At 44.9% G+C, this 26,870-nt stretch overlaps 1 protein-coding gene across 2 annotated transcripts in view; it reads right to left on the bottom strand.

The window, feature by feature from the left end:
• The window catches only part of KCNN4 (potassium calcium-activated channel subfamily N member 4), a 569,890-nt gene that overhangs the window by 41,158 nt on the left and 501,862 nt on the right, over positions 1-26,870 (bottom strand). For both annotated transcript variants that reach the window (XM_069640748.1, XM_069640755.1), the window contains exon 7: positions 17,978-18,047. In XM_069640748.1, the coding sequence (XP_069496849.1) occupies positions 17,978-18,047 (70 nt within the window). The remainder of the gene's footprint in view (positions 1-17,977; positions 18,048-26,870) is intronic.

Genomic DNA, 26,870 nt, shown 5'->3' with positions numbered 1-26,870 from the left:
AGGTGGTCAGGAAAAGGCCATCGCTCTTGCATCCCAACCCAGGGGTTGGAGAAGTGAGGGAGGATCACCTGGGTGGAGGGTCCCTGGGGAGTGGGAATGAAATGCCCTCAGGGGAAACGCAGTATTCCACATTTCCATTTCAGGGAGAACCTTTTATCCCAGAGATAGTGGTGGGGTGTTGTTTGCCCTGTCCCACTGACCTGGAAAATGGCCAAAGAGGGTATTGCTCTAGAAGCACCAAAAGGAGGGTAAAGAAGAGAAGGGGTAAGAAGAGGTAAAAATAAAACAGGAGAGGTATGGTATCCCCCCTTTCCCTATTGAGGACCAAGCTAACCGTCTGCCGAACTATATGGAATACTATAAAGTAGTTCCCCTCAGGAAGAGGCTACTAAGAGTAATGAACACCACACCATTTTACCTCTTTAGTACTGGGAAGAGAAAGATGTCTGCAAAGTACTGTGAGGGTCAGGCTTCCCTTTAATTAGGGTCAGGCAATTCTAATTAGGCATCCACAGCTGCAGCCTGTCAAGGGGCTGCAGGTGTATAAAGGGGGAACAGTGGAGCAATAGGGAGGCCTGTGTGGGAGAGACCAGCAGTGGACCTTGTTTGAGTCCCCTCTTTGTATGTTTAATTTAAGATCCTGGTTTTGGAACAGTGTTTGGTGGGACTGGAGAAGGAGCCAGGATTTTGGCAGATACCCCAGAGGACTTGCAGGGCCCAAAGTAAGTGGACTGTGTGCTTGCCTCATATCTGAGAGCCTCTGTGACAGAGCGTGAGCAGCAGGAGCGGCGAGAGAGCTCAAAGAAGAGAGGACACTGCCCGCATCCATAAAGAAGCATTAAAGTTGCTGGCATGGTAGGGAGATTACAGACCTTCAAACTCAACAACGGAGTGTTTTCCATATTTTATCTATCTAATTTTTAGCTTACCAGTTTGGAAGAAAAGGTGCTCAAGAAGGGCTTAAGCTTTGTGCCCACCCAAACTGTATATCTCAATAACACTGAGCTTGAATTAAAGAGATTCATTCGCTCGCAGTGTGAGGCTGCTGGCATTTTTCATGAACAATGATGAGTGCCAGTCTACCTCCCTCTCTGGCCTGAGAGCCAAGTCATCATTCACACCAGGAGATAGTGAAATCCCTTCGGAGATCGCGGTTTTCAAAGGATGATCATGCGGGTACTACCTTCCATTTTGAAGGATTATCCCAATGTTTATGGCTATCACAACGTTTCCATAGGGGAAAATGTTGCGTTCAAATTATTGGTGGGTAATAAAGACACCATTGTCAAACCAATATATTTCTATGGTGAAGGCATTGATTGGCAATGATAACCACTACACCAAAATATCAGTCGACCCCACCGACATCTTGATGATCTGACTCCAAGCTCTGTGAACCACTGCTATTGAACAGGCTTCCTGACCCCTGAGGAGGTCAGATTCTTGACTCCACATGATTGCTGCATACCCACTATGTATGCATTACCTAAAATTCAAAAAGATTTGCTAAACCCACCGGGCAGGCATATAGTATCCCTCTGTGGGTCATTGTTAAAACCATGTGGGCAATATATTGAACAAGTCATTCATGATTTGGCAGATAACTCACCTGCTTTTCTGAAGGATACGATGGCAGCCATTAATGCTTTCAAAGGGTTGCCAGTTGATAATGCAAACAATTTACTGCTAACCCTTGATATATAAGCGTTATATATGAATATTCTGCAAATGGAGGCACACAACATTGTGGAACAGAAGCTGAACAGTCGCCCTGGTCCACATTCTATTCCCACAAATTTCATCCTGGAGTTACTCCAAATTGCATTGTGCCATGATTTTTGGGAATTCTCAGACCAACTGTATTTACAGAAGCACAGCACCATGATGGGTGCCTCCTTCGCTACCAGTCTTGCCAATGTGCACATGGTCGATTTTGAAGATCGCTTTATTTTCCATAACCCGTACGCCATGTATATACCAAGTTAAAGGCGATGCATTGATTTTTTTTCATATGGCAAGACGGTAAAGAGACATTAGATGACATGGCTGAATCAATGCAATCCAAATGCAACCTTTACGAGTCAATGTGACAGACAGTCGTAGCCATTTCTAGATCTCCTGATTTGTCTTTGGATGGGGTTTTTATATACCTCTTTTCACCGGAAGGAGACAGATAAAAACACCTTGCTGCTCAATTCTAGCCAACACCCCAGACAATTTACTGTATGTCCAATTTTTGCGCATCAGACGCAATTGCTCTTTGGTGAAGGACTATGAACATCATGGGTCCATTCTTGGGAAGAAACTGGCAGTTAAAGAGTATACACAGAAATTAATTAAGAGATTTGCAAAAAGAGTGCGGTATACTGACCCGGACTCATTACTGGTCTCGTAAAACAAACAAAGAGTTGGACTGCATTGTCTGTATCTCCACCTTTTCAAAACACACTACTCCGATCAAGAAATGTATCCGTAAACATTGGAACTTGGTTGTTAGCACTGGTTGCACTAAAGGCCACCCTCTATTTGCTCTGAGGCGGGGCAAAAACATCACGGACAAGCTGGTGCATTCCTGATTGCTAGGACCATCTATTGACCTGGTTCAGAACAGTTTACAGGCCGCCTGGACTCAGGAACGGTGCCCCTTCATGGGACATTTTCCTAGTGGCCCGTGTGTTGTATGCCAATTTACTCACGAAACCTTGGTATTCATACATCAAGACTTTGTGTAGCAACTTCGGCACTTAACCAACTGCCAGTCTAAGAATGCCATATATACCATTAAATGCCCCTGCCATCTACTCTAAATCGGCATTACCAGTAGGAAGGTAGGGGCACGCATCACAGAAAACAGGTCACTGATATGCAATGAAACATGCACTGCACCTTTGGTCCAACACTTCCTGGTGATGCATCATCCAGTAGACGACATCAGGTGGATCGTTACAGATCAATTGAAAATCAATAGGTGTGATTTTGCTTTATCCAACAGGTTAGTGAAATTAGAGCAACACTGGATACTCTGTTTGCGCAAACATCTGCTTGGCCTAAATGATGACTTATAGTAGTCTGTCCTGCTCACTTAAACAGCTGGTGTTGCAGTTGAGGACATCAGTTGCATGCAACACTGCCACCAAATACAGTCAGGGGATGTTTTTGTTTTTGCTTACCCCGGACACCCTTCCCCTGGAGTGCACAACCGGCATTGCAGAGCATACCCTGTGCCAGCCTTCTTGGCGGGCACTCTTATTTTTCAGCCGTAGGGGTCAGACACTTTGCACTTTGAATACATATGCAGTTTTCACCCTGGCAGCTAGCCTTCCAAGATGGCTACGATTACTGCCATATGCATTAAGCAGACAAGCAGCATTTGACCGTACCTGGCTTCAGCAACGCTTTATGCCGGGTGTCGCATTGGCGGTGCAGACCAACCTGCAATTGCATGTCCGTTACGGCGACCCGATGGCACTGTCAAGGTAATTGAGACATGAACCCTATCAATTTCATGTGCATTGTCCTTAAGAGGGATGGTCCCTGCTCTGCTGGAGACAGTTGGTAGCCTGAAACGTGAGTCGACAGTCAACAAAATCGACAGTCAAATTCAGATTTTGGACTTTCTTTGTATTCTAAGCAATTCATTTACCATGCCAGCAAGTCCTGTACCTTGAAATTGCTAACAAGCACAGGCTGCTGGAACAAAGTCAAGGATGCTTCAAAAAGGAATGGCACACATGGGTAGTGCTTTAAACCAATAGTTTCAACAGATTTATTGATTTTTGTTTTATATTGACTCTTGGATGTATGGGTATGAAAAGTGTGTATGAAATGTGATGATTGCAGATGAGATAGTCAGGGTTGTGTTCTGTGTTTTGGGATTTTGTCTATCTAAGGTTTATCCTCCCTTGCACTTAAAAATACCTTGTTAGATGATGATGATTTGTAGATTGAAACCGTTACGTCACAATGTTTGTGTAATTTCGATAATGGTCTTTTCATTAAAATAGGAATAAATGAATACATCAACTACAATTAGACACTTTCAAATTGCCATTGCGTACTTTGCACTGTGTTGAAGTGATGTGAATTCTAGACTGGGGCACTATCTATTTGTGTGGCATGCAAAGGGAAACAACCGGCAGGCGAGCGGGGCTGGCAACAGTGGACTTCCTGGCTTCAGAAGCAGAGAAGAAGCAGCAGGAGCCACCGGAAGGAGATGCAGAGAACCTGTGAGCTTTGGGGAGGGCGATTGAACACTGGAGCATACCTAGCAGACTGCAAATAAGTAACGGTCCTCGAAAGGAAGCAAAACAAATGCATATTGAATACCGAACTGAATGGAAACTTAAAATCAAGCAATATGAATACATATTGTATAACAAACTGAATTGAAGATTAAGATTAAGAAATATGAATGCATATTGAATACTGAACTGAATGGAAACTTAAAATTAAGCAATATGAATGCATATTGAATAACAAACTGAATGGACGCTTAAGATTAAGTGACATGAATGCATATTGAATATCGAACTGAATGGAAACTTAAAATTAAGCGACATGAATGCATATTGAACACCAAATGGAATGAAACCCTGAAGCTAAGCATATTAAATACTGAATGGAATAAAACATTATGGGTCAAGCAAATAAGTGTGACAGTGTCATACAAAGGTGGGGTACGAACAAAAACTCCTCAAAGTTAACTTTTATGAGTGAATGCAGTGCAGCAAAGCCAAAGACTGGCAAGAGGTGTGTGACACTTGATGGCACAGCCAAGAGGCTGTCAAGGAAAAGCCAGAGGAGTGTAAATCTACACATGAAAGCCAAGGGGCCGATAAAGAGGAACTGAGTGAAGGTGACTTGGTACACAGGGGCAAATATTGAAGAACCTGTGTGAGCTGGAGAGCCCAGGGATCCTGGTTGCAAGTCCTGTGATGGGCGGACCGTGCGGCCTGACAACTGTTCCTAGACCAGTGAGCCCTGAATGCTGACAATCAAGGACATTGTGAAACAAACCAATTAAAAGCACTGTAAGTGAACAGGTGAGGCAAGCCAGAAAAAGGGTTAGGTCGACCTTAAATTGTGTTAAACTGCTTGAAATGACTGAAACAAGTATAAGTGGCGAAGATAGTCTTGGAGAAGGGAACCCGGAGACTTAAGGAACTATGAGTGTTGTCTTACTAACAGAGTCTCAAGACCTTTTGTGTTTAAAGCGTGTTGCTTGGAACTTAGGGAAGGGAATCCCGAGGATTGTTTGGAACTGTATCACCTTGAACTTGAGAAAGGTAATCTTGAGACTTTTGTGGAACTTTCTTACACTTGGGGAAGGGGAGCTGAAAGAGAACTGCGAGCTGGAAGTAGCTCAGAACTTTGAGTTAAACACTATTTATTGTATTATTGGCATCCCTACATATTGTTTAGCTTTAGCTCTGAGGGCAGGGATATGTTTTGGACACAGACAGACTTTTAAGTTGAACTCTTTGACTCAGACTTTCCTTAGTTTTGTTCGGCCTTCTACCATCCTGACGTTTGATTTTGAACTTTAGGTCTGCTGTCTGTGTCTTGCATCATGATGCCTTCCCATATTATGCATCATGATGCCTTCCCATATTACAAATATTTGTCCCTGAGTTTTACACCAAAATGACCCCACATTTCAAACACACCATACGTAAGGTATGCCAATGATCAACTCTGGAAACTTTCAGTAAAACTAATACCAAACCTATGTGGCCTAAATGCGTATAAGTACGGCAGTACGAGAATGTGCCAAAGGTACCACAATGGCATGAGAAGACTGAATAATATTTTACTGCAGCATTTACAGGAGATTTGAGACATGTTTAATTTTACTTTATTACACTTTACATTTGTTTATTTATTGTTGAGTTATAAGGCTTCCTCAGTGAGAGGTCATTTTGTGGCACCAAAAGTTGAAGGAAAGGGAGGGATAGAACAGATCTTTAAAGCCTTGTAATATTCAGACTGGATTAGTGCAACAAGATGTGGGCAAAAAGAGGAAGGGCCTGGTAAATAAGTGTAAATTCAAGAGAAAGAGAAGTAAGTGCCAGTTGCCGGCCAAGGACCCAGAAACAGACAGGACTATTGTAGGTAAGAGAAAGTCTTATGGATCCAACTAGGAGCTGAGAGATTAGTAAAAACAGGTCAAATACTGGAGTAAGAAGCCTCCTACAGGTTAAAGAGCACTTTGAACAGCAACGTCTTTAGGTAATTCCAGAAGAGTAGATGATTTTCTTCTCTCAGGTCAAGAGGAACAGAGTTGCAAAGAAGGGCCAAAGATGTACTGATGGTCCTGAAACTGAATTTATTTCTTGGGAGCTGAAGAAGGCAAGAGATTTAGAGGAGGAAGATCTCAAGTTCCTGGGTGAGAGGTATGTGGGTAATTGTTAGGGAGAATTCTCCAGAATGGCTAATTTCCCTTACCTACTGAGTCCCTCAGCAGCTTTGCTGGATTTCTAGGATTAATTTTTTCACCTGGTAAGAGTGTGAGCCTTTTTCCCCCACTCTTACATGTGTTTTTGGCTATGTGTTGTACATTTTCATGTGTTCATGGACTGTGGAGCCTCACCTACTCCATAGGCATCATCTTTTTACTGTGTGTTACACAGCACCTTCAGTGCAGTGACACAGGGTTGTCTTTTTCAGACTTCCCAATGAAACTCAATTTTTCTGGGACTGACTACTGACTCCCAGAAGCATGTAAAGTTACCATTGACTTTATTAGTCTTTTTAAAACACAGAACCAGTACAAACTATCTTACATAGAGTTCTGGAAATGGTTAATAGTTATCCCTTTTCATCTGCCTCTCATGGAACATTGTTTTGTTCCCCTTTCTTTAAGATTTGGCTGGTGCCCGTGGTATCTACCCTATTTTTCCTACCGCGGTTTATTTAAATAGCCTTGGTACTGTTTTAGGCTAAGTTAGTAGCCTCGAACTATAAACCCGCTGGACCCCTTTTATTTTATTTCGGTTCTGGCTGGGTTTATTCACCATTTCTTTTTGTAAAGGTCTTTCTCATGTTTTACTCTGAGCGACAAACCAGGTTTGGTTCCATTGTTCGCCATCCTTTGGCAGGCTTCTGCACAGATGCCCTCCTTAGGTGCCTGAATGTCTGAGGGGGACAGGATGTGAGGGAGGGGTTTGGGACTCGCTGTACAGGGTCTCCTTGGAGACCCATGTCACACTCTGGTATGATTAGCTGTGGTGACTGTCCCGGCGGGACAGCCACCCTGCTGTGTGATTGATAGCCAGGCTGTGTGAATGGGGGAAAACTGCCTAAAAAGCAGGTCTCTTGGGCTTGGAAGTCAGAGTCGCCACTGAAATGAGAGAACCGAAGAGAAGCTGACAGAAGAGGACCTCTACCACAACTGAACCTCCCGGTGAAGCCCTGCTGCAGGTCTGAATCTTCAAACTTTGGTGACAGGGAAGATCTGCAAGGAATCTTCTCCCCTTGAGCTGGTGGGACCAACCAGTTCACCAAACTGCAAGCCAGGCCTCCCTCCTCTGGTCGAATTTGCTGTGCACAGCTACAGTGAACAGGATAGCCAGGAGGATCGGACCCTACTTGGGTTTTAAGGAGCGCACCTTTTATTCGTCGTTTTGCTCTGCTGCTGGATTCTTCCCTGATCAGTGCAGGACCCTCCAGTCTTCCTGTCAGTCCGACAGACACTTCAGGAACAGTGAGCCTGCAGGATCTTCCAGGAACGTCTGCCTCAGCTACAGCATTCTTCTGCTTTTAAGGTACTGTGCTAACCTGGTTGTTCGTTCCGTCCAACCGAAGTGAAAGTGTGTGAAGTCTTTCGCCAAACTGAGGGCTTGCCCTTCCCTATTCTTTAAAGTAACTTTTCGTCCGACCAACTTTGTTCTGAACTCTTGGCAAAGACTTAACCGCAAACTACTCTGAACTGTTTGATCCTCTGCAAAGACTCTGGTCCATTGACTTTGGCCCTGGCCTCTTGATTTGATTTCCTCACCGTAGTTTTTTTTTTAGATTGCCCTGCTGACTTACTTGTTGGTGCTGCTTAACTTTTGTCTAACCTTGTCTTTCCCTCCCTTTTAAATTACTGGAGTGCCATTTTCCTCTCACTTCAATTTTACCTAACTTGTCCAGAATCTATTGGGTGTGGTGTAGTGTATTAAGAGTGTGATTTTTCAACTGCTTTGCTTTAGTGAATTGTTTTATAAATGATGTGTAAATAAATGTATATTCTTTTACTCAGAAACCATGAGTCGGTTTTTGCTTGAACCATATTAAGTTGCTGTCCTTTGTGTAACTATTGATACTGCTCACTTTACTCTTGAGATAAGTCTGGCTGCTCAGCCATCATTACCACTTTACTGTGTAGTACAGGCTTGTACCAAAGGTGAATTTGTACTGTCACTTGTAGTCTTAATTGTGTGTGGTGTTCCCAAAGGGTACTGCATATGATTCTGCCTAACACTGGCGTACATCGGTGGGATCAAGTATAGTGATTACACTTAGAGTGCTGCTATTACCTTGGATCGACGAACCACAAGGTTAAACATCACTAAAACTAAAAAGCAATTTTAATCATGTCTGATATGGAAAGCTACAGTCAGGAGACTCCCCTTAGTTACACTGTGGATTATCTGAAAAATCTGTGTAGAGATAGGAATCTCTCTGTTAAAGGCAAAAAGTCAGAATTCATTGAAAGGTTGTTAGAGAAACAGAGTCTGGAGAATGGGTCTGAAATACCTACCCCTCCAGCAAATCTGGAAAATGATAAGGATGATAATGTGTCTGTTATTGATGAGTTAGATGAGGCAGATGTGTCTCACAATGTAGGCCTCACTGCTCCTTTGCCTGATTAGCAACCTCAACCTTTGTCCACTGGGACCCTACCAGGTCCTACACTCAGTCCTGAATTCATTGCTCTAGAAAAGATGAGGCTTGAATTGGAATTTAAATGTATAAATGCTCAAACTGAACAAAAGCATCAAGAACTTAAGCTCAGAGAAATGGAGCTGAATCATGCATTAGAAATGAAAAAGTTGTCTTTGGAAAATGCTTCTGTCCCAGAGTCTTCTAGGTCTTCCAGTCCTAAGAGACCCTGTATGCCTAAAGAAAGTGTTGGTATGTATGAGGCTTAGCTTGATATATTGGATTGGTTGGCAATGTTTGAATATAACCATGGGATTCAAGACATTACAGGGAATAAGTTGCTTCCTTGGCTCTTCTCTAGGCCACCCACTGTTGCATCTGATGTTGTGATGGAGTTGGGGGAGGTGGATATGATGGATTATGAGTGTGTGAAGCTAGCTTTAATTTTATAGATTTGGGAAAACCCCTTCCCAGTACCTTAAGAGGTATAGGACCCTCAGAAAGCATGATGGTTCCCCTTGGGCTACCTGGGTATGTGAATGTTTGAAACACTTAATGGTTGGGTTAAGGGTTACAGAGTAAACACTTATGAAGGTATGAGAAATCTTGTTATGTTAGAGTCAATTTATGATGCCTGCTCTCCTGAGCTCAGACAGCACTTGGCGGATTCTAAGGTGATAGATCCCAAGAAGTTAGCTAAGGCTGCTGACTTGTGGGTTTCCAACAGGGCTACTCACAAGGATTCTGGGGCAACTTAGAAGAAGGATGAGGGAAAACAGCCAAAGAAAGATAACAAGGAGAATTCCAATACCTCCCATCCAAAAGAGGGCCACAAAAAGCAACATAAGGGTAAACCACAAGGGAAACCGAATCAGGCTAGTGCACTATCTGGACCCAAACCAGATGGAGGTCAGAACAAACCCCCATTCATCAAAACATTTGGGAAATGTTATGTTTGTGGGTCAACTGACCATGTGAAAGGGGATCCCAGATGTAAGGGTAAACCTTCAGGGGCCCACACTGTCTCCTTAGCCTTCTCCCCAGGGGAAGAAGTACCTATGACAAGTGGAAACTTTCACCTACTGGCTGGTGAACCCATGAGAGTCTCAGCTAGTGTTTTAGTGTCCCTGGGCTTGTGGGAACAACAGAATTTAGATGTCTATAATTCCAGCCCAGATAATACTAAAGAGTATTACAAAGATAGTGTTCTTGTGAATGGCCAGGAGACCCCTGCCATCAGAGACACTGGAGCCAGTATAACTGTGGTTGATTAATCATTTTTCAAGGTGGAGGATTTTTCTAAGGCACCCAAATGCCTAACCAAGTTAGCTGGAGGCCCTGTGCAAATGCTTCCCCGGTTACCATCTCTCATCCAGTGTAATGATATGACTGTCAAAATACCTGTTAGTGTGCAGACTGAAGTGCCTGGGAGAGTCCTGTTGGGTAATGACCTGAAAGCTCTTGGAGTTGTATCTAGTACCCCCAGGCCTCCCAGTAAAATGTAGCAGGAGCTCACTAGGCCTGCAAGGGAGAGGACCTTGAGAGGCTCTCCAGAGGAGGAGATAGAGGAAGCTATCACCCCAACTCCACATGAGCTGCTCACTGCTATTTCTGGAAAGAGAGAGGCAAAGGGGAAACCCAAGACCTCTAAGAAAAAGAAAAGACAGACAGCACCCCTATGCTTCCAACAAGGACATCCCCAAGATTGTCCAATGTCACACCTGTGACTCCTCCACCTGGTGAGGCAGAGTGTGAGGTACAACCCTATCTGGTTGATCCAGTTCCTGAAGAATCAGATCTGGAAGAAGACATTGTTTTAGTTGGAGATATGGACCCTGTTGACCATCCTGAGCTGCAGTCTTTACTGGCAGAAGGTGGATCCAACAGGGCAGACTTCAGCAGAGGACAAAGAGAGTGTCCTACTCTTGAAGCTTTTCGCCTGCAGGCAGCTTCTCAGGTCGATGGGCAAGAGCCTGGGAAGCATAGGTTGCATTGGAAAGATGGCCTCTTCTACAGTGAACCGACTGAGTCTATCCCCGGGGACTGCAAAAGACTTGTAGTGCCCCTAGAAAACAGACTCCAGTGCCTACAGTTGGCCCATGACATACCTTTGGCTGGTCATTTGAGTTTCAAAAAGACCATGGAAAGGCTCTCTTTATATATCTACTGGCCTAAAATGGGTTCAGAAGTTGACAAATTCTGTAGGAGCTGTCACACTTGCCAAACCTCTGGCAAAAGTGGAGCCAAGAATGTGGCACCCCTGGTGCCTCTCCCAGTAGTGGGAGTTCCTTTTGAGAGGGTGGGAATTGACATTGTTGGTCCCCTTGACCCGCCCACATCTTCAGGAAACAGGTTTATCCTGGTTGTAGTAGATCATGTTACAAGATACCCAGAAGCTATACCTATGAGAGCTGTTAGGGCTCAGGCTGTGGCTAAGGCTCTACTTGGTATTTATTTTTACCAGAGAAGGGTTTCCTAAGGAAGTGATATCCGACAGGGGATCCAACTTTATGTCCCACTACATGCAAGCCATGTGGAAAAACTGTGGAGTCACTTACAAGTTCTCGACAGCCTACCATCCACAGACAAATGGACTGTTAGAGAGGTTTAATCGTACTATGAAGAGCATGATAGGTGCTTTAGAGGAACCCCTTAAGAAAAAGTGGAACCTTCTACTGCCATGCCTTCTCTTTGCATGTAGAGAAGTCCCACAGAGGGTGTGGGCTACAGTCCCTTTGAAATTCTCTATGGCTATCCAGTCAGAGGTCCATTGGCCCTGATCAAGGAGGGGTTGGAGAGTGCTCCTTCCCCCAAGCCAGTCAGAGTGATTGACTATGTGATAGGTCTCCAGAGGAGAATGTCACACATGATGGCAGAAGCTCATGATAACTTGAAAGCAGATCAGGCTCTGGTCAAACATTGGCATGACCAGAAGGCCAGCATGGTTGAGTTTACTCAAGACCGGCTTGTACTAGTTATAGTGCCAACAAGGCAGAGGGCCTTGCAGGACAAATGGATAGGACCCTTCAAGGTTGTGGGCAAGCTTGGAGAGGTGAACTATCTGGTGGACTTAGGGAGACCTAAGGAGGCTCCCAGAGTCTTTCACACCAACCGTTTGAAGGCATATGTCTCGAGACCAGAAGTGGGAGCTTTGCATCTAGCTTCCGCTCAAGAGGAGGAGGAGAGTGAACCTCTACCTGACCTTCTCAGAGGCCAACCTTTAGATGAGAACATAGGAGGAGTTAATCTCTCTTCTAACTTGACATCTGAACAGCAGGATGAGTGCAAGTTTCTGTTGAATCAGTTTGCCTCCCTGTTTTCACTTTCCCCAGGCTTGACCCCTTGGGGCCAGCATGATATTCTCACTAGTGACTGTTTACCTGTGAAAAGCAGAGGTTACAGAATGTCAGAACATGCGAGATACCACATAAAGGATGAGGTCAACAAGATGCTTGATCTCTGGGTTATAGAGCCATCTACAAGTCCATGGTCTAGTCCAGTTGTTCTAGTACCAAAGGCAGGATCCAAGGAGTTGAGATTCTGTGTGGACTATCGAGCTCTAAATGAAGTCACTAAGACTGATGCCCATCCATTACCAAGGAGATAGGAAATGGTGGATAAACTTGGTGCAGCCAAGTACCTCAGTACATTTGACCTAACGTCAGGGTATTGGCAAATAGCCCTGACAGACCATGCCAAGGAGAAAACGGCATTTTCAACTCCAGCAGGCCTCTACCAGTTTAAGGTTATGCCTTTTGGACTAAAAATGCACCTGCTACATTTCAAAGGATAGTTAATCAGGTTATGAATGGGATGGAGGACTTCAGCATGGCATACTTGGATGACATTGCAGTGTTCAGCCCTACTTGGAAAGAACATGTTGACCACTTAGGATATGTTTTGCAGGCTCTTGAGCAGGTCCATCTGACCATAAAGGCAAGCAAATGTCATATTGGTCAGAGCAAAGTGGTCTACCTTGGTCATGAGGTAGGAGGAGGTGAAATAAGGCCATTGCCTAGCAAAGTCCGAGCTGTACAAAACTGGGCCACCCCTACTACTCAAACCCAAGTGAGAGCCTTCCTAGGTCTCACTGGGTACTATAGGAATTTCATTGAGAACTATGGGACCATAGCTTCTCCTTTGAATGTAGTCTCCTCTCGAAAAAATTCCCTAAAAAGCTTAGATGGAATGAGGAGTGCACTGAAGCCTTTGAAAACCTGAAGAAAGCCCTTTGTCAAGCTCCAGTCCTAAGAGCTCCTGATTATCACCAACCCTTCATTGTGCAGACAGATGCATCCAATACAGGTATAGGTGCAGTCCTTAGTCAAATGGATAAGAAAGGTAGGGAGCACCCCATTTGCTTCATCAGTAGGAAACTGAAGGAACCAGAGACAAGGTGGGCAACCATAGAGTGTGAATGCTTTGCCATTGTGTGGTCTTTGAAGAAGTTTAGACCATACTTGTATGGACCTACTTTTGTGATTCAAACCGACCACCAACCCTTGAGATGGTTAATGCAAATGAAAGGGGAGAACCCAAAACTACTAAGATGGTCAATCTGCCTGCAAGGGTTTGATTTAGCCATTGAGCACAGGTCAGGATGTCACCACCAAAATGCTGATGGTCTCTCTAGGATGTTTATAACCGTCTAGAGTGAAGAGATTCATCCAGGAGTGGATTAAATCCTCCTGTCCCTTAGTCTGGGGGGGAGTGGGCGATTGTTAGGGAGAATTCTCCAGAATATCTAATTTCCCTTACCTGAGTCCCTCAGCATCTTTGCTGGATTTCTAGGATTTCGTTTTTCACCTGGTAAGAGTGTGAGCCTTTTTTCCCCACTCTTACATGTGTTTTTGGCTATGTGCTATACATTTTCTTGTGTTCATGGACTGTGGAGCCTCACCTACTCCATAGGCATCATCTTTTACTGTGTGTTACACAGCACCTTGAGTGCAGTGACACAAGGTTGTCTTTTTCAGACTTCCCACTGAAACTCAATTTTTCTGCGACTGACTACTGTCTCCCAGAAACATGTAAAGTTACCATTGACTTTATTAGTCTTTTTAAAACACAGACCCAGTACAAACTATCTTACATAGAGTTTTGGAAAGGGTTAATAGTTATCCCTTTTTGTCTGTCTCTCAAGGAACATTGTTTCGTTCCCCTTTCTTTAAGATTTGGCTGGTGGCAGTGGTATCTACCCTATTTTTCCTACCGCCGTCTATTTAAATAGCCTTGGTATGGTTTTAGGCTAAGTTAGTAGCCTCGAACTATAAACCCGCTGGAAACCTTTTATTTTATTTCGTTTCCGGCTGGGTTTATTCGCCATTTCTTTTTGTAAAGGTCTTTCTCTGGTTTTACTCTGCGCGCCAAACCAGGTTTTGTTCCTTTGTTCACTGGCCTTTCGCGGGCTTCTGCACAGAAGGCCTCCTTAGATGCCTGAATTTCTGAGGGGGACAGGATGTGAGGGAGGGGTTTGAGACTCCCTGCACAGGGTCTCCTTGCAGACCCATGTCGCACTCTGGTATTAATGGCTGTGGTGACTGTCCGGCGGGACAGCCATCCTGCTGTGTGTTTGACAGCCAGGCTGTGTGAATGGGGGAAAACTACATAAAAAGCAGGTCTCGTGGGTTTGGAATTCAGAGTCGCCACTGGAATGAGAGAACCGAAGAGAAGCTGACAGAAGAGGACCTCTACCACGACTAAACCTCCCGGTGAAGCCCTGCTGCGGGTCTGAATCTTCAAACTTTGGCAACAGGGAAGATATGCAAGGAATCTTCTCCCCTTGAGCTGGTGGGACCAACCCGTTCACCAAACTGCAAGCCAGGCCTCCCTCCTCTGGTCGAATTTGCTGTGCACAGCTACAGTGAATTGGATAGCCAGGAGGATCGGACCCTACTTGGGTTTTAAGGAGCGCACCTTTTATTCGTCGTTTTGCTCCTCTGCTGGTTTCTTCCCTGAGCAGTGCAGGACCCTCCAGTCTTCCTCCAGCGTGTCAGTCCGAAAGTCGCTTCAGGAACAGTGAGCCTGCAGGATCTGCCAGGAACGTCTGCCTCAGCTACAGCATTCTTCTGCTTCTAAGGTACTGTGCTAACCCGGTTGTTCGTTCCGTCCAACCGCAGTGAAAGTGTGTGAAATCTTTTGCCAAACCGCAGGCTTGTCCTTTCCTATTCTTTAAAGTAACTTTTCGTCTGACCAAATACCTTCTGAACTCTTGGCAAAGACTTAACCGCAAACTACTCTGAACTGTGTGATCCTCTGCAAAGACTCTGGTCCATTGACTTTGGCCCAGGCCTCTTGATTTGATTTCCTCACCATAGCTGTCTTTTCTAGATTGCCCTGCTGACTTACTTGTTGGTGCTGCTTAACTTTTGTCTAACCTTGTCTTTCCCTCCCTTTTAAATTACTGGAGTGCCATTTTGCTCTCACTTCATTTTTAGTCTAACTTGTCCAGAATCTATTGGGTGTGGTGTAGTGTATTAAGAGTGTGATTTTTCAACTGCTTTGCTTTAGTGAATTGTTTTATAAATTATGTGTAAATAGATATATATTCTTTTACTCAGAAACCTTGAGTCAGTGTTTGCTTGAACCATAGTAAGTTGCTGTCCTTTGTGTAATTATTGATACTGCTCACTTTACTCTTGAGATAAGTCTGGCTGCTCAGCCATCACTACCACTTTACTGTGTAGTACAGGCTTGTACCAAAGGTGAATTTGTACTGTCACTTGTAGTCTTAATTGTGTGTGGTGTTCCCAAAGGGTACTGCATATGATTCTACCTAACAGTAATGTGTATTGGAGGTAACATGGGCCCAAGCCTCAGTAGGTCCTGTGATTGATGCATAGGGTGTGGAAGGAAATCCTGTTAGTAGCAGGAAGTCAGTGGAGGTATTGCAATTTGGGGAGTGATGTGATCAAAGGTCAAGGATGAGCCTGGCATCCTTATTCTAGATGATATGCCACATGTGGAGAGAGGATATAGGGAGGCCAAGATAGTGGCTATTTGAGTAGAATAGAATCGAGAGGACAACAGCCCTATTCAGCCCATCCTTGTGAGGAAATTAAACTCGAAATATGTTTACTTGCAGAGTTCAAAAATGTGAGGAGTAAAAGATGGTGCGCTATCGAAGATGATGTCTAGGTTCCTAGCAGATTGGGGGGAGACCCAAGGAATCGTGCTAGGAAAAGGTTAAACAGGGAGGAATGGTAGACACAAAGTAGATGATTTTAGCCTGAGGAATTAAGACCAAGAACATTGCCAGACACCCAGACCTGGATGAAGGAGAGACACAGCGAGTCACCTGATAGCTTGAACGCAATTTGGGTATCGTCAGCATACGACTGAAAGGAGCAGGATGACGAAGCACTATCCTTACCCAATATTTATTATTTACCTCAGAATCATATTTGTTCTGAAATATCTATTAATGTGTCCAAAATAAAGGCATATTGTTCTAGTATACAACTAAACCTTGTAATATACAGAGAATATATGACTCTAAATACATACACGGGTGGACTGGGAAGCAAAAGAGGCCCTGAAAATAATTTTCAAAGTGGCCCCATATTACACATTTTCAGCAAACCCAACCCTTTTCCTATGAAAAAATGTGGGAATAAAATAAGTTACCACACGAAAGAGGCCCAGGCCTGCGAGGCCTACCGGGAAATCTCCAGAGTTCCCTTTAGGCCAGTCCACCCTTGAATACATAGAGGTGAGGAACGACGCAGATATGTGGGAGACAAGGAATGTGATGCACTGAACACTATACACTAAAAACTTGTGTATAGGCGCGTTACAAATGCCTTATCATATCATATCACTGCGGCCTGCAACTCTCTAGGTTAATTAAGCAATATTCCCAGGCTGCGTGGGAATTTCCGAGTCAGGTAATGCCCCAGGGCCTATAGTTATAGGCCCGAGCAAAGCGAGTGCCTTAACCAAGGCCCCGGGCCATTACCTACCTCGATAATGCCCCCGCGGCGAGGGGCATATTGCTATTAGTACCCGGCCCGCAAGACCGGGGTACTAATGGCCTTCTTTTCTTGTCCGAAACGCTGCAGTGTTTCGGAACAGAAAAGAAAATAAAAATGACAAAGGAAATGGCTGCTGTGAAAGGGAAAACCGAGTCTGTTTTCCCTTTCCATGGTGGCCATCGAAAAGGCAGAAATCGGAAGGTAAGTGGGTTTGGGAGGGCAGGGAGGGGATTGTGTGCAGGGGAGGAAAAAATAAATAAATAAAATACTTGAATCCCCGGCGGGGGACAAAGGCAGCCTCCAGCCGTGGGGAGACTCGGAGCAGGGATGGCCCCGTTTCGAGCCTCCTCATTGGCTGAGGGGCTGCCATGCCCCCACCACGGACAATGGCGTGGAATCCCGTCTGATGGATTCCCGGCCGGGTAATGCCCTGGCGAGAGCCAATCAGAATGTTTCTTACATTCTGGTTGACTCTCGCCGTGTACTTATGTGTATTAGTACCCGGCAAGTGTCAATGAGCTTATAAAACGCAAGCTCATTGGCCCTTGCCGGGCACTATTTGCCCTAGTAGGCTCTGACCTCCACGTCGTCCGGAAGTTCTTTCTGTGACTGGCCGCCATGGAAAGGGAGAGGAGACTACTTGTAGTTCACTTATCCATTTCCATGGTGGCCATTTTTTGGTTTCCTTTTTTTCCACATTGATTTTAATGGCCATCATGGAAAGGGAGTAGGGACTACGCATAGTCCCTGCTCCTCGATCTCTGGTGGCCAATCTTTTTGTTTTTTTTTCTCGGGTCGAGAAACAGTCGCAGTGAGGTTTCTCGACTCGAGAAAAATTGCTATTAGTAACGATGCAACGATGTGCCGGGGTACTAATGGCAATAGGACCCTCAGGGGGAGGGCATTACCGATTGGCTAATGCCCCCGGGACTTTGTTAAAGCCCTCGCTTCTGACTATGGCCCTGGGGGCATTACCCGACCGGTAATGCCCCCTTGCTCGGGTCATATTGCCTAAGTAGTGCTGCACACCGGGATGGATGTGAAGAGTATGGAACAATAGGCATCCTGCCGATCAGAGCAAAGATGTGTGTGCCAGCAAGATGGCCATCATTCCGTCAGATATTCAGAGACACACGCACCTTGGAGATGTCCACCATGGCATTCGTCTTGTCCTGCAGCGTCCTCTGCTTTAACCGCTTGCGTCGGAATCTGAAAGAGGCAATAGCCAGAGGGTCACAAGCCACACTCCTATTTTCTTTTTCTTTGCACCCACAGTGAATTTTCAGAACTCAGACTAACATTTCGACATATCACTCGCAATGTCTATCATCTGCTTACAAGTGTTGGACATAAGGAAATATATTTAAACTCATTGTTGACCCACGACTTGCAAAACATAATAACAACATTGACCCTGCTGCCTTTTGACATTAAAATCTTGAGATGGAAGGCTGTCTGTATTTATGTCAAGAACAATGAACGTTATTCACTGTAGCAACTCGTTCACTCTTTGCACTTCTGCTTCTTTAGTTCTTTGTCTGTGACTGTGATAGCCTAACAATGGCTAGCATTACAGCAGGTGCCCTTGGGCTTTGATATCTTAGTTACTCAGCTTCAATGTTTTAGGGTTATGTCTGATGCCACTGTTAAGATCTGCTTCTTAATTCTCCTCTAGCTCCTTAGTCCGCAGTCTTTTCTCTGACTGTGCGAGATATAACGGCTGGGACAGAGCTGAGGGGTCAGAGAGGGCAACGTTAGACTAAAAATGACTTACTATGGTAAGTAACTTTAACCATCTTCCAGATCTATGGCCCATTTGGTCCCACGCGTCCGCTGTATAATCAAGTGAAAAACATGCCCTGACTGAAATGGGCACCTGCCCTAGAACTGACATCCTTGTGCCATGCTTGACTAAAGTTTGTCAAGTAGCCCAGGTGGCCACCTTACAGAGAGCTGGCAAAAGAAATGTGGCTTTGAAAGCTTTGCCTCCTCTGGCTGCTGTGTTAGATATCAGTCCAGAGAAGGAGTGTCTTTCCTTGTTGCTTATTTTTTTAGCCCTAGAGCGCAGAAATAAGGAAGAAAAAAGGTGTTATCCATTTACGCCTTACTATGGCACGTCGGTGCATTTTACAGCCATTTGGAGGCATAGAAGGCGCAGCCATCATATCTGCCAAAACCATTGCTATAGATAATAGAGAAAGAGAGGGGGGCTTGGTAAACAGGAGATCTGGTTGGCATAGCAACTGTCAAGACTCCTGGTAGAAATGGGAAAATCACAATCTATAAATATCTGTGTCCTTCCGCTCACTTTTGCCGAATGGCAGCTTTGCCGAATTGGGTTTGGCTGCATTTCTTTTGCTGATGTGTTTTAAAACACAAACAGATATATGGTCAGTTCAGTTGGGTTAAGATATATAATGGGGTAGGTTTAAGGGGGATGCAGGGTGTCCCTGGTTTGTGGTCAAAATAATCAGCAAATTCAGCGAAAAATAATTCTGCAAAGCTGCCATTCGGCAGAAAAACGCGGCAAACCTTCATAGAACCGAGCTTTTATATGTATTGTGCCAATCTGGCGCTGAATATTAAATCACATGCTTTCTTTCAAGCAGTGATCCTTTCTGGCTTGCTCTTCTGTCTGCCTTTGGTCACAGCACCACGCTGCCTTGCGCTCTGTGGATTGTCGTTTTCCACCCTGCTGCCAGCAGGTGGCACTGCTGTGCTCGACCTTTGTTCCATTAGTCCTGGTCGCCGGGGGCATGTCTTTAACCCATTATATACTCGTCCTTTTTGCATAGACTTGCCTAATAGCCCGGCAGTTATTAGAGAGGTTCCTGCGCTCTATGTAAATGGGAGCAGAACATTATTTTGGGCTTATCATGAGTATGACGATTTAGGCTCCTCGGCTTTGTACATGGAGGGATTGCTCGGTTTCTGCTTTATAGAGAGTCTTACCCATTCCATTATTTTCTCGGCCTCAGTAAATCCCACTAAGCTCATGCCCTGTAGCACTACAGTCCAGTCTGTGGCCGCTTGTGCGGCCAAAGATGCCTTTATGGGAGGGCAAAAGGCGCACTTGCCCCAGGCCCCCACCTCGGAGGGGGGGCCCACAAGGCTACCTGATCTAAAGACAGGTGATCTCAGTTCCCATTAATTTTCAAACTTAAGTAGCACATGCAAGGATATTTTATGGGTTGCTGTTAAAGGCTCTAAACCTTTTTCCTGTCAGTTGTTAAGTACATTCTGCTGTGATGAATTCATCCTGTAATGCTTTCTGTGTTCACTATGGTATACATAGTTTGTGCGCGCGCTACAACACAACTCCTGTAGCGTTCTCACCTTTCTGTGGGAATTATATTCATCATGTACAACAGCCAAAGGTGAAATGCATATTAATATATTTGAGTGACGTAATGGTTCAGAAGATAGCTCAGTGTGTGAGGCACTCTTTGCAGAGATCTGTGTTCATATGCAAGATTACAGTACCAAATTCCAACAAGGTCAACTCAGCCTTTTCTATGTCTGAAGTGGATAAACCTGCATGTATATGTACTTTGCTTTGTAGAACGAACAGGTGGTATTATCAACAATGTTCCTGCACCAAATATTGATTGCTATAAAAACGAACATAGCATCAGTAGTGTGACGGTCTAGAAATTGGTTTGTTCAGATGTGGAGTTGTAAAACCTATGCAAACAACTCCAATGATGAGCATAAAATGTAAGTCCAAGAGGCGATTAGGTATCCGAATTCAAGACTGTGGAACCAGAGCATTCATGCTTGTATCCTGGCTTTGTCAGCAGACAATAAAGTGATCCTGGTCAAAACATCTTATATCACTGACATTACTGTGCTGTCTTCTGTGAAAAGGTCTGCCATCTCACACCCTGGTGGCATTGTTTAGTCCATTACCTAAGTTCTAGACAGAAGAGAGCGGGCCAGATATCGAAAGCATATGGCAAGCATATTTTAATGTCTGCTCATTTGACACCAAAATACGTTGCTATTTTCTGTATAATTCAAAGGTCCTTCTGCACGGTTATACACTATTTCACAAGCCTGTGTTTTGGGCTTATTTAAAGCTTTAATATACAAAAGAGAAACCCATCTGAAATTTGTTACGATCACATCAATTAGTATGCTGGTACTTATATACTTTGCTGAAAGGTGGAGACAATGGTGCCATAATCATTCCCATTTTGCATAATATGCTCCTATATCATTTTGTTTTAAAAAACTGTCATTTTAGGTTATGTCATATATGTACTGTCCAAGTCAGTTCTATACAATTGGATTATTTTAGTTCATGGTAAGAACTGGAAAGGAAAGCAGCCAAGTGCATACGGTCGACACAAATCCCAGCTTCACCACTTAACCGAAGCGTGATCCTTGGCATCTCATTTAATCATTTAATTGTATTACCTAACTTGTTAAAATTGCCAGTCCGTAAACCTTTCAAAATGGGTGCCTTCAGAGTAATAACGTTTTCAGGGTATGATCTTCAAAAAAGCCTCATTGATTGTTTCCCTGGCTATAGTGTTGCTTCCTCTATAATAGTGAACATTGATATATTGCGCAACACATTCTCTCTAATGGCAGCACTACTTGAAAACCAATTCCCTCTTCTCATATTCGTCTGTCTGGATAAGGACACCTTCCTGGTAGTTTCTAATCTTCATCCACTATTGATGCTATGATATGTGTAGCTATCTGCTTGCTTCCAATTGGTCTCCTCTATCCAGGCTTGGGCACTTTTGCATTCCAAATGGCCGCTAATTTGAGTTGTCTGTCTATTCTGGAGTATGTGCACTTTTCATTTGATCTATGTCCTGCTTTTATATTATGGGCAGTATGCCTCCCTGGTGGCTGCTGTTGATGAAAAGTGTTCTGTGCCTAAGCTAGAACACAAGTAACCTCTTCATGGACTGCTAATGTTGTCCTTGAAATGATACTTGTTTATCATTCTGATTACACCAAGAATGAAGCGGGTAGGGGGACCGAAAGGGAGTACCCATGCATATTTTGATCACTGTGAGGCAGGATATCAACTATGTGTTGTGGTCAGGACGAGGGTGCGTGACCAGATATTCTGGAGCCCTTCATTCCTTTTTGTTCGGTGGAGTTGCCCGTGCCCCAAAAGTGCTTAAAATGGCCCTGCATGTGCCAGCACTACAAGTAGCAATGTATAAAACTGCAGGGCTGTCATGAGGGTCAAACAGGAGGGACAATGCGCCCTAGGTCTCACACTGTAACGCTCACCTGATTCCCACGGAGGCGCTGGTCTTGGCAGGAAGGTGTCTGCGACTCGAAAAGTGATGTGCAGGACTCGATTGGCTTCTGGGGTCGAACCTCTTCTCACTGTGTGTCGAACTCGAAGGGTGAGGTTTCTGCAGGTGAAAGAATATGGGGGTTAAGGGTCTGGGTTGTTGAATGTCCCTCTCTCTCTCCCTCTCTTCCTAGCTTCTCCGTAGAGCCCCCAGGTCAACGTGCTCACCTTAGATAGGTGAATGCTGGACTCTCCATCTGCGTCTGGTGCAGGGTGCCGTTGCCAGTTCCTTCACTGGTGAAACATAGGCCTCTTGAACTCAGAGGATCGTTACCGTCGTTAACTGCACGAGCGTTGAGTTTCCGGACACCTTTTTAGTCTTTATAGTCTTTAGGTGCGTGGCACGTTAATATTGAACAGGACTCTGTATAATGCTTTTCCCTTTTTGTCTTGCAGGACTCTGGAGATGGAAGATGGAGTGAAGCGCCTGGAAATGAGTAAGTAAATGCAAGCGCTCAAACTATCTTTTTCCCTCGCTGCTTAGTTCGTGCTGAAGAGACGCCGGAGTATTTGCAGGCGTTCTATTGTGACGAGCGCGATGGGCGTAAGTAAATACCTGTCTAATGTCTCTTCTTTTGTCTTCACAGGCGGCGATGCAGCGTGAAGAAATCCGGAATTCGCGGAGTGCCGGTAAGTAATAACAATGCTTTTGTCTTCACCGGCGGAGGTGCAGCGTGAAGAAATCCAGAATTCGCGGAGTGCCGGTAAGTAATAACAATGCTTTTGTCTTCACAGGCGGAGGTGCAGCGTGAAGAAATGGCCGCAGCCGATGGATCAGGTGAGTAAGCACTGCGTGTAAAGGTTGCCTTGCTAACCTGTTGTTTCTTGTCTTTGCAGGTGCTGTTGTTGACTGGATACAGGAATGGTAAGTATAATTCTTGCAGGTTCAGGATCGAAAGAAGAAAGGCTGGAACAGACTCGGTGAGCGTTCTGCTGCAGATGCAGAATAACGCGAAGCACGTTTCATCTATCGGGTGTGGTTTAAATAGCCTTGGAGTGATGAGGCATCTTCCTCCATGGCCCCGCCTAGGTAAGAAAAGAGTTCCAGTTCCAGAAGAGTTCCAGTGCTGTATCCAGGGAGTGGAGCTTGCCCCACCCAGGTAAGAAAGTAGTTCCTGTTCACAGAGGACTTCTAAGTGGCTGGTAAGTAAGCAGCATGGTCTGCTGCAGGTAAGTCCACCCAAGCATCTTCATACATAATATGAGCCCGTCGCTTCCAGTGCCGGGACCGATGACTTTGATGAGCCTGGTGCCACCGGCGCCAGGACAAGGTCCAAAAGGTCCCAGTGGGGACTGGCTGGTGCCTAAGATAACGGTTAGAGGCCTGCTTCCAAGGATGTTGGGCTGTTCGTGACTCCTTGGAAGCAGTGATCATGACAGCACCCCCCCTCAAGGCCCCTCCCAAGCGTGTCTTCTCCGGGGGTTTTGGCTTGTCGGGGTGATTCAAATGGAATTTCTTGACCAGACGAGGTGCGTGGACATGTTCTGAGGGTTCCCAAGACCTTTCCTGGGGGCCGTATCCTTTCCAATCAACCAGGTAATATAATTTAGATTTGGAGATTTTGGAGTCTAGGATGTTCTTTACTTCGAACTCAATTTCTCCATCTACTAAAACAGGTTCTGGGAGTTCGGTTAATCGGGTTCCTGGTTGTACCGGTTTTAGTAAGGAGACATGGAATACTGGATGTATTTTCATATGCGAAGGCAATTCCAATTTAACAGCCACTGGATTAATTATGGCAGAGATAAGATAGGGTCCAAGGTAAGAGATAAGTGCGGGGTCCTTTTAGAGGTAGGTGCTTAGTGGATAACCAGACCTGATCTCCCACTGCGTAGTGAGGGGCCTCTTTACGGTGCTGATCTGCTCCTTTCTTGAATTGAGCTTTAGCTCTTTGCAGATGGTCAGTGGCTTCCTTAAAAGCACAAGTGATCTCCGAGTGCAAGTGATCCACAGCAGGTGCCTCGAATTCTTGGGGAGGATCCAGGTTAGAGGTTCTAGGATGGTGTCCGTATAATAAGAAGAAGGCAGTCTTTCCGGTTCCAGAATGAGTCGAATTGTTATAAGCGTATTCAGCAATCCAAAGAATGTCCTTCCAAGGGTTTTCAGTTTGTTGGAGCATGCAACGTAGATATTGCTCTAGAGTTTGATTTGTCCTCTCGGTTTGTCCGTCAGTTTGGGGATGGTGACTGGTAGAAAGTCTCACATCTATTTGGGCTAAATGACAGCAACTTCGCCAAAAGTGGGAGATGAATTGACTTCCCCTATCGGAAACCAAAACCGAGGGAAAACCGTGTAACCGAACGATGTTTTCTAAGAATTCTCGGGCCAATACTGAAGCTGAAGGTAGGCCCTTCAGGGGAATGAAGTGAGCCATCTTGGAGAATAGATCCACGACTACTAAAATGGTATTATACCCTGAGCATGGAGGTAAGTCCGTGATGAAATCCATGGACAGGGTATGCCATGGACAGGGAGGGATGTCTAGTGGGTGTAAGAGGCCGGCTGGTTTCTCCTTCAGACTTTTATTTTGGGCGCATACACCGCAAGAGATTACAAAGTCTCTAATATCCTTTTTCCATGATGGCCACCAGAAATGTCTTTTGACCTTTTCCATGGTTTTGGTTATGCCAGGGTGACCCTCCATTAGTGAATCGTGATAACAGGAGATTACCTGTCTTTGTATCTTCTCACTGGGCAAGTACAATCGTCCTTGGAAAAAAGGTAGGTCTTGATCCACTGAAAATTCTTTTCCCCTTAATTGCCAGTCCTGTAAGTCGGCCGGAGTTAGAAGTGATTTGACTGTGGTCTTGATGTCTTCAAAGGATTGAACGCTGACCAAACCCAAAATCCTTTGTTCAGGGATTATGGGTATTGGTTCTGGATTGGTCAAATGTTCATCTATTCCCATCCGGGAAAGGGCATCTGCTTTTCCATTTTTACTGCCAGGTCGATAAGTAATTATAAAATCAAATTCAGCCAAAAACAGAGCCCAGCGAAGCTGCCTGGAAGACTGAGCTTTGGCCGTCTTCAGATACTGTAAGTTGCGGTGATCAGTCATTACGGTGACTGTGTGTCTGGCTCCCAAAAGATAATGCCGCCATGCTTTAAAGGCCGATCTGATAGCTAAAAGTTCCTTGTCTGTAATTGAATAGTTGATCTCGGGAGCCGAGAATTTGCGGGACCAAAAGGCTACAGGATGTAAATGATGTGTGACCGGATCTCTTTGTGATAAAACTGCCCCCAAAGCAAGACTTGAAGCATCTGTTTCTACGAAGTAGGGGAGTTCTGGACGAGGATGTTTTAGAACAGGTGCAGAAATTAATTTAGTTTTTAAGTCCTGAAAAGCTTGTTCCGCCTCAGTAGACCACTCAAAACGTTTGTTTTTCTTTAACAGAGCAGTGATGGGCTGGACTATTCGAGAGAATTCAGGAATGAATCTGCGGTAAAAATTAGCGAAGCCTAACATGCTTTGGACTCCCTTTATAGAGGTTGGTGAAGGCCACTTGATAATTGCATCGACTTTCTTTGAATCCATATGGACTCCGTTGGGTGACAATATGAATCCCAGGAACTCAACTTCAGTTACGTTAAAAACGCATTTTTCGAGTTTAAGGTTATGTTGACCTAGTCTCTTGAGGACCTCTCTAACATGTTTCCGATGTTCTTCTTTAGATGATGAATAGACCAGGATGTCATCAATGTAGACAACAACACACACATCTATGAGTTCTCTAAGGACATCATTCATAAAATACTGGAAGGCGGCAGGAGCGTTGCAAAGTCCAAAGGGCATAACTTGATATTCAAACAGCCCATACTTGGTGCGGAAGGCCGTCTTCCATTCATCGCCCTCTTTTATTCGTACCAAGTGGTAGGCTCCTCTGAGATCCAACTTTGTATATATACATGCGTCTTTGACTTGGTCCAGGAGTTCAGGGATCAAAGGTAACGGGTATCTGTTTTTAACGGTGATTCGATTCAGGGCGCGGTAATCTATACAAGTCCTAAGGTCTCCTTCCTTTTTCAGAATGAAGAACAAAGCCGAGGAAGCTGGAGATTTTGAAGGACGGATAAACCCGTTGGCTAGGTATTGGTCCAGATATTGTCTGAGGTGAACATTCTCTGGCTCGGTGAGGGCATAAATCCTACTGCAAGGAGGAGTTGTTCCGGGTATCAGATCTATTTGACAGTCGTAAGACCTATGAGGAGGCATGGTGTTAGCTTGATCCTTCCGAAAGACGTCTTGGAATTCCTGGTATTCGGGAGGTAATTTGGGAACCTCAGAAGAGATTGCCGCCAGTGAAACATCAGGCCGAGGATAACAAGTGGTAAAACATTCTGGAAACTGAACCGTCTTTGCTCGCCAATCGATCTGAGGATTGTGCTTCTCTAACCAAGGGATTCCCAGAATGATCTGGAACTGAGGGGCCTTGATCACATCGAACACGATTTTCTCCCGGTGTCCATCTTGGCTCACTAGCGTCACTTCTTGGGTGGCGTGCGTTACTGGTCCGGAGGCTATCTCTGTGCCATCCACTGTAGTAATGACGTCTTTTACTGCCTTAGGGACAAGGGGTAGGTTCATCCTTGATACCATTTCACGGTCCACATAATTACCGATTGCTCCGCTGTCGATGTAAGCTTCAATTGCATGCAAACGATCCGGACGATCAGGACTAATGAGGACCATGGGCACCACGAAATGCGA

This window comes from Ambystoma mexicanum, chromosome 1q, assembly GCF_040938575.1.
Source record: "Ambystoma mexicanum isolate Mex_15411 chromosome 1q, UKY_AmexF1_1, whole genome shotgun sequence".
NCBI classification, from domain to species: Eukaryota; Metazoa; Chordata; class Amphibia; order Caudata; family Ambystomatidae; genus Ambystoma; species Ambystoma mexicanum.
The sequence above is the reverse complement of the archived record's forward strand: the minus strand, read 5'-3'. Positions and strand labels throughout refer to the sequence as shown.